This window comes from Petaurus breviceps, unplaced genomic scaffold (assembly GCF_028583685.1).
Source record: "Petaurus breviceps papuanus isolate PSGF00001 unplaced genomic scaffold, PetGlider_PUasm1.0 47, whole genome shotgun sequence".
Lineage (NCBI taxonomy): Eukaryota > Metazoa > Chordata > Mammalia > Diprotodontia > Petauridae > Petaurus > Petaurus breviceps.
Genome location: NW_027186349.1, coordinates 9,429,023 through 9,445,022, shown reverse-complemented (window position 1 = coordinate 9,445,022; position 16,000 = coordinate 9,429,023). Strand labels below are relative to the sequence as shown.

General features: G+C 35.7%; 1 protein-coding gene across 1 annotated transcript in view; it reads right to left on the bottom strand.

The window, feature by feature from the left end:
• Window positions 1–658: 658 nt before the first annotated feature.
• ZNF622 (zinc finger protein 622) overlaps window positions 659–16,000 on the bottom strand; it is a 42,179-nt gene continuing 26,837 nt past the window's right edge. The window contains exons 5-6 of the mRNA XM_069101413.1: window positions 12,165–12,308; window positions 659–1,362 (exon numbers count right to left, since the gene is read on the bottom strand). Coding sequence (XP_068957514.1) covers window positions 1,235–1,362; window positions 12,165–12,308 — 272 coding nt within the window. The 3' untranslated portion in view covers window positions 659–1,234. The remainder of the gene's footprint in view (window positions 1,363–12,164; window positions 12,309–16,000) is intronic.

The window sequence follows — 16,000 nt, the reverse complement described above, 5'->3', positions numbered from 1 at the left end:
TTGGTGAGAAAAAAGAGATATATAGTCTCCATTCTTCTCCCACCTTCTATTGTGGGAAAAAAACAAAGTCTACAGAATCAGGTAGCCAATTAAACTAATATCATGTACCACTAGTCACTTCCCAAGTTGTTAATTCATTTTTAAGGCAGCACTAATTGACAGAGTCATACACTTAGGGACTGCCCTCCACAAGAATGGAACAGGCCAAAAACAAATAAATTCAAGAAAGATTTCAATATAAACATGAACAGCAATCATGATGGAGTAACAAAGAAAATAGGAGAGGTTGGGGTACATACTTAACTTTCTGATTTTTAACTCCTGGTAGGCTACCATGTTCTCTACAAAATATATCTTTTTACCTCTTTGGCAGATTTTAGCACTGATTTGTGTGATTCAATTTGACATTTTCTACATTCCCTGAACTGCCTGAATAAAGACTTTGGTTGAAAACAACCACAACTATTTTCTGAAATGAATATTTCTTTCTAGAATAAAAATTAGGAGTATTACATATACTTTTTCCACACAATAGTACATGCCACATTAGTGAAAATCTGAGAAAAGAAGCTTCCATTGTTCTAAAGGCTTTGGGATCATAGTATTATCACCTGTTTTTCAATAAGCTATAGAAATGAAAACTCTTCAAGCAAAAAAGTTTGAAACGCCTCCTGGAGGATGCTCTGGTTTAATCAAACTACACAGTGATGTTTTATCTCAGCACCAGGGAGATAGTCATACAAACTTTATGGAGATGTGAAAGTCCAATTCACTTCATAGAAATCCTAAGTCTCAAAACTGCCGTTGATGGCACATGGGTAATTCCACCACACCAGGATGTGAAAAACTGTTGTTCTAGAAGTTCAACTAAGATTGGATTTGACAAGTCACCTTGAAAGTCTCTCAATCATTTCTTTCATTGGATGTATATTGCTCTCTGATAGTTATCTAAAAGCATAAGCCAAATGACAAACTAATACATGTTATTGAGTACCCTGATCACTCGAGCATATCTCATTCTGCACATATAAAGCCTTCAGAATTTAGAATTTGACAGAGATGACATTTGAAAACTGAATCAGTATAATAACAGGTAAAAGTGGTGGGGGGAATAGTGCAATAGCAGTTGAGGAGGTTTTATCACACTATCAGACATCAAGATGCTCAGACAAATCAGGAGCTTCTGAAGTGATGAGATTGCACTGAACCCTACCTCTAACAGCCAAACAGTCACTTAGAACCTCACTTGAGCCCTATAATGCATCTGTTTTGTGGCATTGTTGCTCATTCCTGTCTTTAGCATCCATTTTGATTTCATCCTCTGGACATATTGCATGTCACGCTCCCGCAAAAGAGTGGCTCCTATGGATAAGAAAACACAAGGCAAAGAATAAGTATTTCATTACAAAGAAAAAATCGTTTTGTGCAAAATCCAGTTCTTATGGTGCTTTGTAAAAGCAGTCATACATTAAAAGATGCAAAGAAGGTACAAAAAGAGCCTAGCAAAAGTAGGATATGAAATCAGTCTTTCCTATAAAAAAGGGCTTACAAGTACCAGAAGAGGAAAACTGCGTGTATATAAAACAGTGTGATATTTTAAACCTGATTTTAATTGCCCAGAGCTTTCTAAGCACATCAAAAGGTTACTTTCCACTTATCCTTCTCACTTACTTGAAAGTCTCACTCAAGAGCTAAACCTAACTAATTATGCAAAGTAGGTAAATCAGCAGAATAAATTTTTAAAAATTTCAATTTGACAGGTTTTCTAAGTTTGGCATTTTTTGTTGTTGACTTTGTCCTCTTGGCCTTTAGAAAATCTCATCAAGAATAATGGCAAAATAGGGCAGCTAGGTGGCACAAGAATAGAGCACCGGCACGTGGAGTCAAGAGGACCTGAGTTCAAATGCAGCCTCAGACACTTGACACACTTACTAGCTGTGTGACTTTGGCAAGTCACTTAACCCCAATTGCCCTCCAAAAAGCAAAAAAAAAAAAAAAAAAAAAAGAATAGCAAAAACAAGTGGGGACTTGATTATCATATGCCCTTCAAGAGTAGGATCCACAAATTCTTTTTAAACAAAGGTGAGCATAAGATGGTATCATTAAAACATTTAAAGGTCATTTGTGCATTTCCACAAAGTGGAAGGCAGTTCCAGGGACCTTAAAGTTTACCTTGGTGCTTTAAACTAACTCTCTCTCTCACTCTCTCAGAATCCCATCATTTGAGACACCTCTAGGAAAGCAATGCACAATAAATTTAGGATGATGAACTCTGTTAGAAAATGGGGCTTAAAAGGAAGTAGCAAAGCAAATTTCACTGCATTGCTAAAATGGTAGTTAGCAAATACTTTATACATCAACCAAACTGTGACACTTTCTAATATCCCCAGATATGAATATGCTACACCAAATACATGCCATATAGAGCACACATACACACACACAAAATCACTACTCCCATTCATTAAAGCTGTAGGTACACCAGGTTTTTAAAAAAAATTAGAAATTCAGAGAGTAGGAGGTCCCTCCCAACTCCACAATTCTTTAACTCTATGAATACAGTATAACAAAAAACTAAGACTTTCCAAGAAGTGATGCTTAACGGCTTCAATATAACACTCTTTCATCAACCTTTTAAGGTTTAATATATATATATATAGTTGTAACATATTTTCTTTGCAACTGAATAGGAGAAAGAAGTGACCCTTCTTATAAATGTATTTCTCCTTATGCCTTTTTTTCCCCATCCCTTCTCTACTTCTTTAGGAGCCTTACCATTCAATTATTACCCTTCTCTCTATCCACTGGCCCCTTCCCTACAAATATCTCAACATTCCTAAAAATAAAACAACCCTTTAGGTGATAGGGATAGCCAGTACAAAAAAAAGAGAAGAGCAATGGAGTGAGTGCTTTGTTGGAGAAACAATAAAGTGAGACCGACTATACGGCATGAAGAAAAGGAATGTGTAGTTGATTTGGAAAGGCAGATCAGGGTCAAGCTTTTTGAGGACTAAAGTGCCAAACAGAAGGGTTTATATTTGATTTTACAGATAATAGGGAGCCATTAAAGTCTATTGAATGGGAGAATACTATGGTCAGGAAAATGCCTTTGGTAGTTGTATGGAGGATGGACTAAACTAGGGATATCTGGATCAGGAAGACCAACTAGGAGACCCAGCAACAGTTTAGGTGAGAGGTGATGATGGTGAGGGACTGAATTAGGGTTGTAGCTGTGTGAGCGGAGAACAGACAGATGAGAAAGATGTTGCAGTGGTAGAAACAAGATGTCAAGTGACTGGATTTACAAGCTTGGGGAGAAGAGGAATTAAAAGATGACATTCCTGGTGGTGCCTCTGACAACATGAGAGATATTTTATAGAGCCAGATAAAATAAAAAAGTTCATACTGAGGCATAAAAGCTTAAAAATTTCAAGAGAAATCATGCCCCCCCCCCCAAAAGGGGGCGGAGCAGAAGGATTCCATTACCAGATATTATGTTACAAAGCAATAATTATAAAAATTACTTGGTATTAATTTAAAAAAAAAGACAGATCAGTGTAAATAGATTAGATCAGGAAAAAACTTAAAGCAAATGAATATAGAAGTGTAGTGTTAGACAACTGTTTTTTTTTTTAAAAGCCAATGAGGAAAGATTATTTGACAGGGAACCGCTGGGTAATTCAGAAAGTAGTTTACAAGAAAACTAGTTTAAACTATTTTATACTATATACCACAATAAATTTTAAATGGGCAAGTAACAAATATAAAAAGTCACATCATAAAATATTAAAAAAACAATGACAAGTCCTATCTTTCACAACAATGTCTAAAAGAAGAATTTATAATCAGAAGAGATTAGTGGATTTTATAAAAGACAAAGTCAACAACTGCATTTTTATATAATTTAAATCTTCTCAAACACATATCACTGTACATAGAACTATGGATTAAAACTATGGATTACAGGGAAAAATCTGCATCAAACACATCTAATAATTATAATAGCTATCATTTATACTGCATTCATTAAGTGTCATGGAACTGTGTGGTAAATGCTTTACAATTATTGTCTCATTTGTTCTTCACCAACAACCCTGGGAGGTAGGTGCTATGATCATTCTCATTTTTCAGATGGAGAACCTGAGGAAGACAAGGCAGACCTGCTTAGGATCACACAGTTAAGTGTCTGAGGCTAGATTTGTACTTAAGTCTTCCTGATCCCAGGTCCAGTACTCTACCCACTTTGCCACCAGGCTGTCTGATGTCCAAAATCTAGAGAAAACTGACTAAAATTCCACAAGTTTGAGTTATTCCTCAATATTAAATAAGTGATCAGAGAAAACGACCCAACAGTTTTCAAAATAATGAAAACTATCAACAACCATATGAAAAAAATGTTTCAAATCACTAATAAGGTAAATGCAAATTATATCTTAGGTATATCTATATCTCAAATTAGTAGAGATAATTTTTAAAAAATGGAACGACTCAATATTGAAGGTGCCGTGAAGAGACCAGCATACTAAAATACTGTCAGTGAAGCAATCTGTTCTGGAAAGGAATTTCTAATTGTGGGAGAAAAGTTACTGAATTGTTCATACCATTTGATCTAACACCTTCGCTGCTGGGTTTATATTTCAAGGAGGTCCTCAGAGTAAAAGGTTCCATTTGCACCAACATATACCAAACAGAATTATAATCCTCTATGAAGGATCATCACAGGCATTTTCATCTGCCCTATCACTGTATCTTCTGGCCCACTGGACCTCATAATTTGCCCTGTCATTACCCCTTCCACCACTTTCCAATTTTCCCAGCAGTTCCCATCAAATAAATAATCTTTTCCCAGTAGTTTGTTTCTCCTAGGTATCATCTAATCTGCTGGCATATTCTGAGAACCCCCAAGTCTCTCCATCCTTCCTGCATCAGAACTCTTCTCTTTCTTGCTCTGAGTTCCATGACAACAGTGACTGTCTAACTTTTCTATTTGTATCCCTAAAGACTACAACAGTGTTTAGCATAAAGAAAGCACTTAAATGCCTTTTCGTACATTTCATTCACTGGTGATCTCATCATCTCCAAAGATTCGACTATCACCTCTATGTAGTTTACTCTCAGATCTATAGATCCAGCCCTAGTCAGTTGCTTTCCAAGTAAGAAATCACTAACTGCCTATCTTACATTTCTAAATAAATGTCCCTAGGAACCTCCAACTCAACACACTAAAAATTATAACTCATCAATTCCCCACAAAACCAGCTTCTTATTTCTGCTGCATCAACCTCATAACCACTGAACTTTGCAATCTCAGTCATCTTCAAAAATCTTCTCACTCAGACATCATATTCACCAACTTAAAGTCTTTTCAATTCTACCTCCAAAATTATCTCTTGCCTTCTCTACAATCTTCAAAATAAACTATCATAGTCTTGTCTTTTCTTTGCTGATTGCTATTCCCTTAATTTCTTTTCCTTGTCTTATAGCTCTAATAGTATTTTGAGTATTTTATTAAATAACAATAATGGGTCAGCTAGTTGGCATAGTGGATAGAATACTGAGCCTGCATTAAGTAAGACCCCAGTTTAAATCTGGCCTCAGAAACTTACTAGCTGTGTGATCCTTAGCAAGTCACTTAATCTGTCTGCCTCAGTTTCCTCATCAGAAAAATGAGAATAATAATAATTACACATACTTTCCAGGATTGTTGTGAAAATCAAATGAGATTGGGATGGCTAGGTGGCGCAGTAAATAGAGCACTGGCCCTGGAGTCAGGAGGACCTGAGTTCAAATCTGACCTCAGACACTTAACACTTACTAGCCATGTGACTTTGGGCAAGTCACTTAACCCTAATTACCCTCCAAAAAGCAACACACACACACAAAATTAAATGAGATAATGATTATATATGCTCAGACAGTGCATGATGCATAGTTAAGTTCTATATAATTGTTAGTTATTATTAGTAATAATTATTATAATACACAAAGGTTATTATAATTAACAACAAAGCCATAACAGTAGTAAAAAGGACCTTTCTAACACAAACAATCCTAGTTGTTGGTTTTAGACACATGGTTTTGATCATATTTACAAAAAGCCTTGCCTTCCTATTATCATTTTAGCCTTTTAATTTTTTTAAAAAGCCATAATTTGTTGAATGCTGCTTCTTTATCTACTGATTATAATCACATGAGTTATGTAATTTATAAGATTAATTATGCAAAGTGTTTTCCTAACGTGGAATCATCCATACATCTTGGTATAAATCCAACTGGGTCACAACAGGAATAATTTTAAGGATATATTGCTGCATTCTTCCAAAATCTAAAATAATTTTGCATCAATGGAAAATTTGGTAATATTAGTCTTTCAGTTCTCTTTCCTTGCTTCAGTCTCTGGTTTGGATATTAAGACCATGTTTTCTCATATGATAAGAAAGTGGTCCCCAAATTTTTTGAATGTGCACACAACCCATCAGATCAGTAAAGAAAGTTTTCAGCATATACCCCCAATAAATGTAATTTACTTTTTTATAAATTATATACATATACTGCTGTATTAATAATTACACACATTCTAATGCACAATAATAGACTTTTAAGACAAAGATGAAATATTTAATCACAAGAGTCAAAGGGGAAAAGTAAATAGGAAAGTTCTGGAGTTTAATAAGTTGAGAAGAAACATGGTCAGATCTGTGCATTAGTAAAATTACTTTGGCAATTTAGTGGAAGATGGACTAAAACAGCTATAGATCTGAGGTAGGGAAACTAGGTTATTGCAATAATACAGGCAAGAGGTGATAAGGACTAGTATGTTATGGATCCTTACAGCAAGGTTATGAGAGAAATGTTTTGGTTTTTTTTTCCCGTTTTACAGATGAGGAAACTGACAAAAGTGACTTGCCCAAGGTCACACAATTAGTAAAGGTTTGATGCACAATTTGAACTCAGATCTTCATGACTCTGAATCCTATACCACATCCATTGCACCACACAGCTGCCTAGATTGAATGAGGTTGGTGGCTGTGAAATGGAGAGGAGACCCATGAGAAAGATATCATGGGAATGAAAATGATTTGGCAACTAACAGGATCTATGTTGAGAGGAAGTAGTTGAGGATCACAACAAAGTTTTGAACCTGGGTATCTAGTTCAAAGGATGGAAGTGCCCAAAATAGGGAAGTCTGTAAGAGTAATGGGTTTGAGAAGGGAAGAAAGATAATATAATGAGTCTGTGAGGCAAATTACAATCCATCCACACCGGCTCATACTATGCAACTCACTGTTACACTGAAAATGAAAGGCAATGAGCAAGGATCTTGGCAGGCCCCTGCTGGGGTACCTGCTGCAGGGTATACTGGGATACGGGGGGGGGGGGGGGGGGGGGAAGGGGAGTGGAGTCCCCCACCGGGGGCACGTGCACATGTGGAGAATTTCACCTGCATAGCTATTGCTGCAGGTCCCCTTGTTAGATTACAGCATAACAATCCTGAGGGAAGTGTGTACAGTCATGGAAGGCTAGAGATCAAGAGTACTGGTGATCACTGATGAAGAGAAAGTTATAGTTTTGTTGAAGATAAATCCAAGTGGAAGGTAGGACATGACATACTTTTTTATCCTCTGGCTAATTACACATTCTTGGGGTTATGCCTCAGAGCCTGGAGGGCTTACCTAAGAGACTATTACCTAAGAGACCACTGTGATAAAGAGGCTTCTTTCTCAAATTTTTGAGAACAATGTACGTGGCTTTCATTGATCTAGTTTAGATTTGTTAAATTCTTATAATTATGTTACTATCTTTGCATTCTAGTTAGCTCTGCCCTAGATGTTAATGCCACTTGGTGAACATACATTTGGGGGGGAAGGGAACAAGCATCTCTACAGCGCTATGTTCCAGATACTGTGTTAACACCATCACAATTATTCTCTCATTTGGTCTTCACAACAACCCTAGGAGATAGGTGCTATTCTTATCCCCATTTTACAGATGAGGAAACTAAGGTAAACAGAAGTTAAGTGACTTGCCCAGGACCACACAAGCTAGTAAGGGTCTGAGACCAGATTTGAACTTAGGATCTTCCTGACTCCAGGCTCAGAGATCTTTCCATTGCATCACCTACCTGCCTCAGTATACATTTAACAATGCTGTTTCATTAGCAAAGGGCATTTAAGCATAAATAGTTTCATATTTGTAACCCTTGACAATATCTATTTTTCCATTTTTATATACTGCCTTATCTGAAATCATAAATGACCATTCAGGTAATTCCAAAAAAGGAGCATAATAAATTCTATCCTTGTTCCTCATTTTAACTCCCTATGTGCCTTTATGTTTTATATGATTTTCCTGTAAATAGCATATGTACAAGTTCTATGTTGTGATCCATCCTGTCATTTCATGGGCAAGTCTATTCCACTCTCACTCAAGGCTATAAATAAGACTATTTTCCATAAAAACGGCTACCTTTTTCACCTCAAAAACCAGCACTAGGGTCCCTGAAATTCTGCCTTTGCCAATCTGATCCCCATTTCCTCTCAGAGGCTACTTCTTTCCAGTGTGGATACCCTGAATGCACTTTTTATTGTTATTCTCTAAGCAAATAGGTGGACACTGATTAAAGCAATGATCTTGGAGTCAGAAAGACCTGAGTAAAAATCTTGCCTCAGACATTTATTCTCTGTGTGTCTCAGGATAAGTCATTTAACATCTCTCAGACTTGTGTCCTCATCTGTAAAGTGGTGACAATAAAAACATCTACCTATCAGAGTTTTTGGCAAAATGAGGAAAAACGTATAAAGCACTATATAAATGCTAACTACCATCATCATCCTTTTTTTTTATCCTTCCCTTGTCCAGTTTCATCAGTTACATATCACCTTTTCTGTTAGAAAACCATTCACTCATAGTATTCAATCCAAGAAATGTCCTTCCTCTTTCCTATTCTTTTTCCCTTCTAGGGTGCTCTAGGACTGATCCACTGATTTTGCACATAAATGTCATTTTCTCAATGATTCAACCAAGGTGAGACTTCTAAGACAATGATTTTGTCTTCTTATTTTTTCAGCCTAGGTAAATGTGTGATATCAAATTATCAAACATCACCTCACCAGCTTGATTCCTCCTTTCCAATAATGACAACCTCTCTTAGCTTGAGATAATAAGATCCCATTCCCAGGGATATTAATTAAGCTTTGGATCCAGAATCAGGGTTGCCCTGCTGCAATCCCTGGAAACAAAGAATCTACCCACCCTTCTGAATCTCAGTCTTCCAATTTTTAAAATGAAGGAATTGAACTAGAAAATCTCCATGGTCCTCACCCTTTTTTCTTCCTGACTCTTTTCAACCTCTAGAAGTTAGGGGAAGGCACAAAATGTCCTCTTAAAGATGTACAGACCAATTCAGACAGCTGAAAGAAAACTACCCTCTCCTCCTAACTTTATGAAAAAGAGACGAGTATGATTCTGGATGTCCCATATCATCCCTATTCGACTGTGAATGATCTTCCAAGGGTATTACAAGAAATAATAATTTGGGGGCAACAAGGTACCATAGTGAATGGAGCACCAGCCCTGGTGTCAGGAGGACTTGAGTTCAAATCTGGTCTCAGACACTTGACACTTACTAGCTGTGTGACCTTGGGCAAGTCACTTACCTCCAAATGTCTTGCCTTTCCCCTTCCAAAAAAAAAAGAGATGATAATTTTATTCTTTCCTCTAATGCCTCTTCTAGTAGACTTTTGTCCAAGCTCCCATTGTAAGCTTCCCTCATAAATACTCATGTTGTTCTCTCAGTCAATATAAATCAATGGAAACACTGATTTAGCTACTTGGCCTTTCCATGCTAAATGACCTTGTTTAACTTTTTAAACATTTCTTTTGATTGATGAATTACTTGAGAAATGTCCTGTCTAGTTTATTTAGTGGGATGATGAATATATTTTCCCTTTGCTGAAAATCCATTTTCTTCATTGATGGTGAAAGCTCCGTTTTACAGGATTTGTTATAGTATGCTGAGCAAGCCAATTTCATTTATATTCTGGATTATCATATTCTACTCCTTTCTTTCATTACTCACAGACAAAGAATAACTTAGAAGATTTAGCCTGGTACATGAAGGGCCTTCTCCTGGGGGCTTGCAAGACTTGTCGTTTATTGAACTGATCCACAATCTTTCTGAATGAGTTGGACCTGGGGGTTACTATCTTTTAGCAATGCAATATATTAATCAGTACTTTAGGATTTCCTCTATTATACTCTTATAGTATAGCTTTTAATTTCTTATTTTCCTAGATCAATAATTCTGTTCTCAAGGTAAGTAGCTCTGTCTTTGCAGAGATCTTAGGTGTTCTTTCAATCTTACTGCCTTTTGGATTTATTCTGAGATTATATTGAGGCCAATCATTTTTTAAGGTCTATTATTTTAGAGAGATTTTCTACTTGTTTTTAACTATTTAAAGTTTTAAAAAGAATTCTTAATTTCTTTTGTTGTTTCTTCCAAGTAACTCTTATTTTGCTCTTCTAAAGCATAACGGAACATCTATTCTATTATTTCTGGAAGTCCTCTTAATGCTACAGTATTATACTTTTTTGGGTCTTAGCATTGCTTTTAAAAAATAAAAACAAAATTGTGCAGTATAGATTCACTGTCCTGGGGACTATTTTTGGTTGTTTATTCAATTTTTTTCAGCCTTCCAACACCCCAGTCCAATTTTTCCTGGGACTAGTTCTTTCCTTTCCACCATTTGTTTTGTTTTTATTCTTTTTTTTTTCCTTTTTTGGAGGACAACTGGGGCTAAGTAACTTGCCCAACGTCACACAGCTAGTAAATGTGTCAAGTGTCTGAGGCCACATTTGAACTCAGGTCCTCCTGACTCTAGGACCAGTACTCTATTCACCACCTAGCCTCCCCTGTTTTTATTCTTTTATTTAATTTGCTATATTACTTTTTGTTTTGAAGTTGGGAAGGGGTGCTTAATAAGCCATCTTGCTAGAAGTTACTCTTATGCTTCTGAATGATAAGATTAACCAATAATTCTATGATGGCTTTATGATTTATAAAATATTTTGTATGTACATTATATCATAGACCTTCAAAGGAACCCTGGCAAACTGGTGTTATAATTAGTTATTCCCATTTTACAAATAAAGAAACTTAAGGTTCAGAGAGTTTCAGTGATTCACCCACAGTTACACAGCTAGTAAGGGCAAAGATGGGACTTAACCAGGTCATCTTACCTCTCTCTGGTGTTTTTTTTTCCAAGGTAATTTATGTAGCTACAGACAAGAATGAGGTGGCTGCCAAAACTGCCTTACTCTGTGTTTCAATCTGAATCAACTTCAGATGGAAACCAGGTTGGAGGCCCTTCTTACCATATTTTCTGAATTAAAAGCCTCTCTACCCTGAGAACAGGGCCTAGAGTTTTAAAATTCAGTAGCTACTATTCAGTTTGTTACTGCCAAGAAACAGAGTAAGGGACCTCTGGAACTGAGATTCATCTATAAACAAAATCCATTTTACCTCCACTGTGCTGAATAAAGTTATCTCTATCATAACCTGTGTCTTCAGTAATATGGATATAAACGCAATGCTACTCATTCAGATATTTAACACTCACTCAGATATATGGTTTGAGTTATTTCTTCGAAGCATGATGTGTCACACTAAGAATTCCAGCTTCTTACCTGGGCCTCCTTGCAACCAATAATCCACACTTAGGAGACAGCTAGCTAAGATTAAAAGGACAATGTGGTCTATCTATAGAACCATTTTTCCCTGTGCAAAGGAAGCACATGAAAGACAACTAATAATAGTCTCTATAGGACATAAAGCAATATATTGCTTTGAAATATATTAAACATTTGGTTATACATGGAAGAGAATTTTCTACAATGTCTGGTACCAAAAATCCACTATGAAAGGCTGGAGTTAAGCCTTCTTCCTGTCCTTAATTCTGTCAGGGCTGAGGCTGAATTTTTCTCAAAAATAAAACATTCTTTGCTGGTCTTTAATATACTGGGCCTAAAATGGATGCTGCTGATACCAAGAAGATAAATTTTCCCTAGGGAAATTCTAGCATCTTATCATGAAAAGAATTAACCAACAACCCTTCCCAGAAATAAAAGTCCTTTCCAAGTTTTTCAGCTTTCAATACACCACGTACCTGTGCTCCCAGTCCATCCCAGTGCTCTGTATTGCTGGAGCACCCTGCCCACTGCTTTCTGATTCTTGGCAGTAGTAACAGCTCTTGACAAACCAAATCGTTGTTTGTAGTACCTCATCAAGGAGCGATGACCAACTCTGGCACCTGTTGATTAAGAAGAACACTTCAAAAAACAAAAAACAAAAGAAGAACACTTTATAATCCCAGAGCTGTGGACAACAAAACAGTCTCTTGGAGCAATACCGCACAAAGCTATGGAACAAAGCCTAGACAAGTCAGGCTTTCAAGTCTATATGGGTGGGAAAGGGATAGAGTTCTACCAGCTGAACAAAGGAGTTACAAGTACACAAAATAAAAGTAAAATCTCAGAAGGCCAAAGAATAGACAGATGTTTTTGTAAATAAAAGTAAACAATCTATACCTCAAAATCTAGTACCAATAGCCACTAAATGAGAAAAATAGCAGCTAGTAATGTATACATCTATTTCAAAAAACTCCCACAGCCACTAACCAATTAAACCTAATGAAATTCCAAGGAAATGAGAAAGAGGTGGGTAGATTACTGGCTTATTTTAAAGATGGAAAAAGAAGCATAAAGAAAACATTCAGTTAATAAACCTACAGCCAGTGTCAAAGATGAAAAAGCAACTCCTTTGCTTTTTCCTCTTTCTTTTTCTCTATCCCTTCCTAAATAATGGAAACACAGAACTAGATAAATAAAGGAAGATGACTGAGTAATATGGAATTTTGTCACTTTCACTATACACTGTACTTGCTTAAAAAAAAACAACACCACAAAAACAAGAATCTATTCAAACTGAGAACATACCACATTTCCAAAAATTGGTTTTCCAAGATAATTTTCCAAAGATAAATTCCAACATAAACTCATTCAAGCATATAGAATAAACAAAATAACAAACATATGGCAAGTGTGGTTGGGATAGAGGGGTCAGGGTGAGAACCATCCATGGAGTGAAGTTAGAAGACCTGGGTTCAAATCCTACAACTATGAAGCTCATTTTCAATTTGACTTCGAGCAAATCACTTACCCAGCCTGGGCCTAAATTTCCTCCTCTGTAAAATGAGATTGGACTACATGACATCTTAGATTCCTTCTAGCTCTAAAACTGCAAATCAAAAAAGTCCTAAAAATATGCTGGCACTCATCATTAGTCTCATGGACCAAGTAACATACAACCCAATAAGCCTTACAAATTATAAATAAGAAATCTAAGGAATAACAGCAGTGTTTATACCATTTGCTCACATAATGTTGTATTTACTGAGAATCTAAAATATGAATATTTGTTGAAGAAACACTTTTAAAACAATTTAAAATCAATTAAATAAAATATAAAATATTTGATATATCAATGTAAAGTAACTGTATAATGAGAGGAACTAGGAAAAATAACTTGCTTATTACCACAGAAATATAGGCAAGTATGTTGATTGTTTCAGTGAATCATATTCATGTAGCTGGACTAGATTATAAGCTCCTACAAGGCAGGAATTTAGTCGCATTTGGCACATAGTAGGTGCTTAATAGACTCTTGTCAATATTCACAACATTAGCACTTTGAATACATAGTATAGTGGCTTGAAAGCAGATGCTCAATTAAAATTTTATGTTAAATAGATATTTTTAAATATTAAAAATATTAAAAGTAAATATTTAGTCTTTTGATGACAATAAACACCAAAGTATGTTTCACTGAGATATAACTATAGGCAAGAAAAGGGTTAAATAGCAAAGCTGTAAAATCTTAAGACATAATTGACTGATATGAAATGAAGCCTGAAGAAAGCTCTAGCAGGAAATCCCAGGGCTGTATGCTGTGGTTTTTCATTTCCTATATTCTGTCAGGATGTACTGAGTTTGCTCAGGTGATTATACCCAGATCATTAAACAGTGAATCATTAGTAGTGAATCAATATATTTCTATTCCATCAATATTCTGACTTCATATTTGAAAGTAATTTATTAAAATATATTTAGATTTTTGAAAACTTCACAGATTTTCATTCCTCTGTACTAATGCCTTAAAATACCTGTTTTTTCAGTCTTACTGGCTAGAATTCTTCAATGTGACTATCAAGAAAGAAAGAGAACAAGATTTCAGGACCATCCAGTCCCATACTGTTGCTATTGGGCTGGGCTTTCTAAAGACCTAATACCTAAATTTTTCGAGGTATAATGTTCAAAAAGCAAATGGCATAGCTTTCAGAGCCTGATCAAAACATTATTTTGATGATTTCTTCTAGTCACAGGGCTACAACATCAGTCTTTCTTAACTCTTCTCTTTCCTTCAAAACTTTATCAAATCAGCTGTCAATTCTAGCTCTACCACATCTCTCAGATACATCCCTTTCTCTCCACTCATAAAATCCTTATCACTTCTTATATCCATCCACATGACTTGCAAATTGATATTCCTATAACATATATATGCAACTGGGTATAGTAATCTATCTCACCCTACAGGAAAGTCAGAGGGGAAAGGGAGGGGGTATGATAGAAAAGAGGGCAGATTGGGGGAGGGGCTGGGCAGAAGCAAAACACTTTTGAGTAGGGGCAAAGTGAAAGGAGAGAGAGAATAGAGGGAGGGAAAAACAATTAGCAATAGTAACTGTGGGAAAAAATTTTAAAGCAAACTTCTCTGATAAATGCCTCATTTCTAAAACATAAAGAGAACTGAGTCAAATTTATAACAATAAGAGCCATTCTCCAATTGATGAGTGATCAAAAGATAGAAACAGTTTTCAGATGAAGTAATTAACGCTAGCCATATGAAAAAACGTTCTAACTCACTACTGACTGGAGAAAAGCAAATTAAAACAATTCTGAGGTACTGTCTCATACCTATTAGATTGTCAAATAGGACAGAAAAGGTAAATGACAAATGTTGGAGAGGATGTGGGAAAAATGAGATATTAATGCACTGTTGGTGGAATTGTAAACAGATTCAACCATTCTGTAGAGCAACTTGGAAACTATGCCCAAAAGGCTATAAAACCAAGTTTAATGACCTAGCAATACCACTACTAGGCCTGTATCCCAAAGGAGATAAAAAACAAAAAGGAAAAGGACCTATATGTACAAAAATATTTATAGCAATTCTTTTCTAGAGGTAAAGAATTAGAAATTGAGTGGATGCCCATAAACTGGGGGAATGGCTGAACAAGTTGTGGTATGTGATTATGATGGAATACTACTGTACTATAAGAAATGATGAGCAAGATGCTCTCAGGAAAACCTGGAAAGACTTGCATGGGCTGATACAAAATGAAATGTACTGTGTACAAAATAACAGCAATATTCTAAGATGATTAGCTGTGAATGATTTAGCTATTCTCAGCAATACAACAATCTAAGACAACTCTGAAGAACTTATGATAAAAAATGCTGTCCATCCCCAAAGAAAGAATTGATGGTGTCTGAATACAGACTGAAGCATGCTTTTTTAAAACTTCCATTTTTCTTGAGTTTTAGGGGTCCATTTTCTTTAAAAACATGACTATTATGGATATGTTTTGTATGACTACATGTGTATGGCTTATGTCAAACTACTTGCCTTCTCAATGGAAGTAGGGGAAAAGAGAGAATTTGGAACTCAAAGTTTTAAAAGCAAGTTGAAAAAAAAAATTTTTACATGTAACTGGGGAAAAATTAAATACTAAATACCAAAAAAATGACAAAACAGAAAAAAAATTTGTATTCCTAAATCACAGATATGACCATGTCTCTCTCCTACTAAAAAACTGTCACTGACACACTATTACTTCTAATATAATATAATATAATATAATATAATATAATATAATATAATATA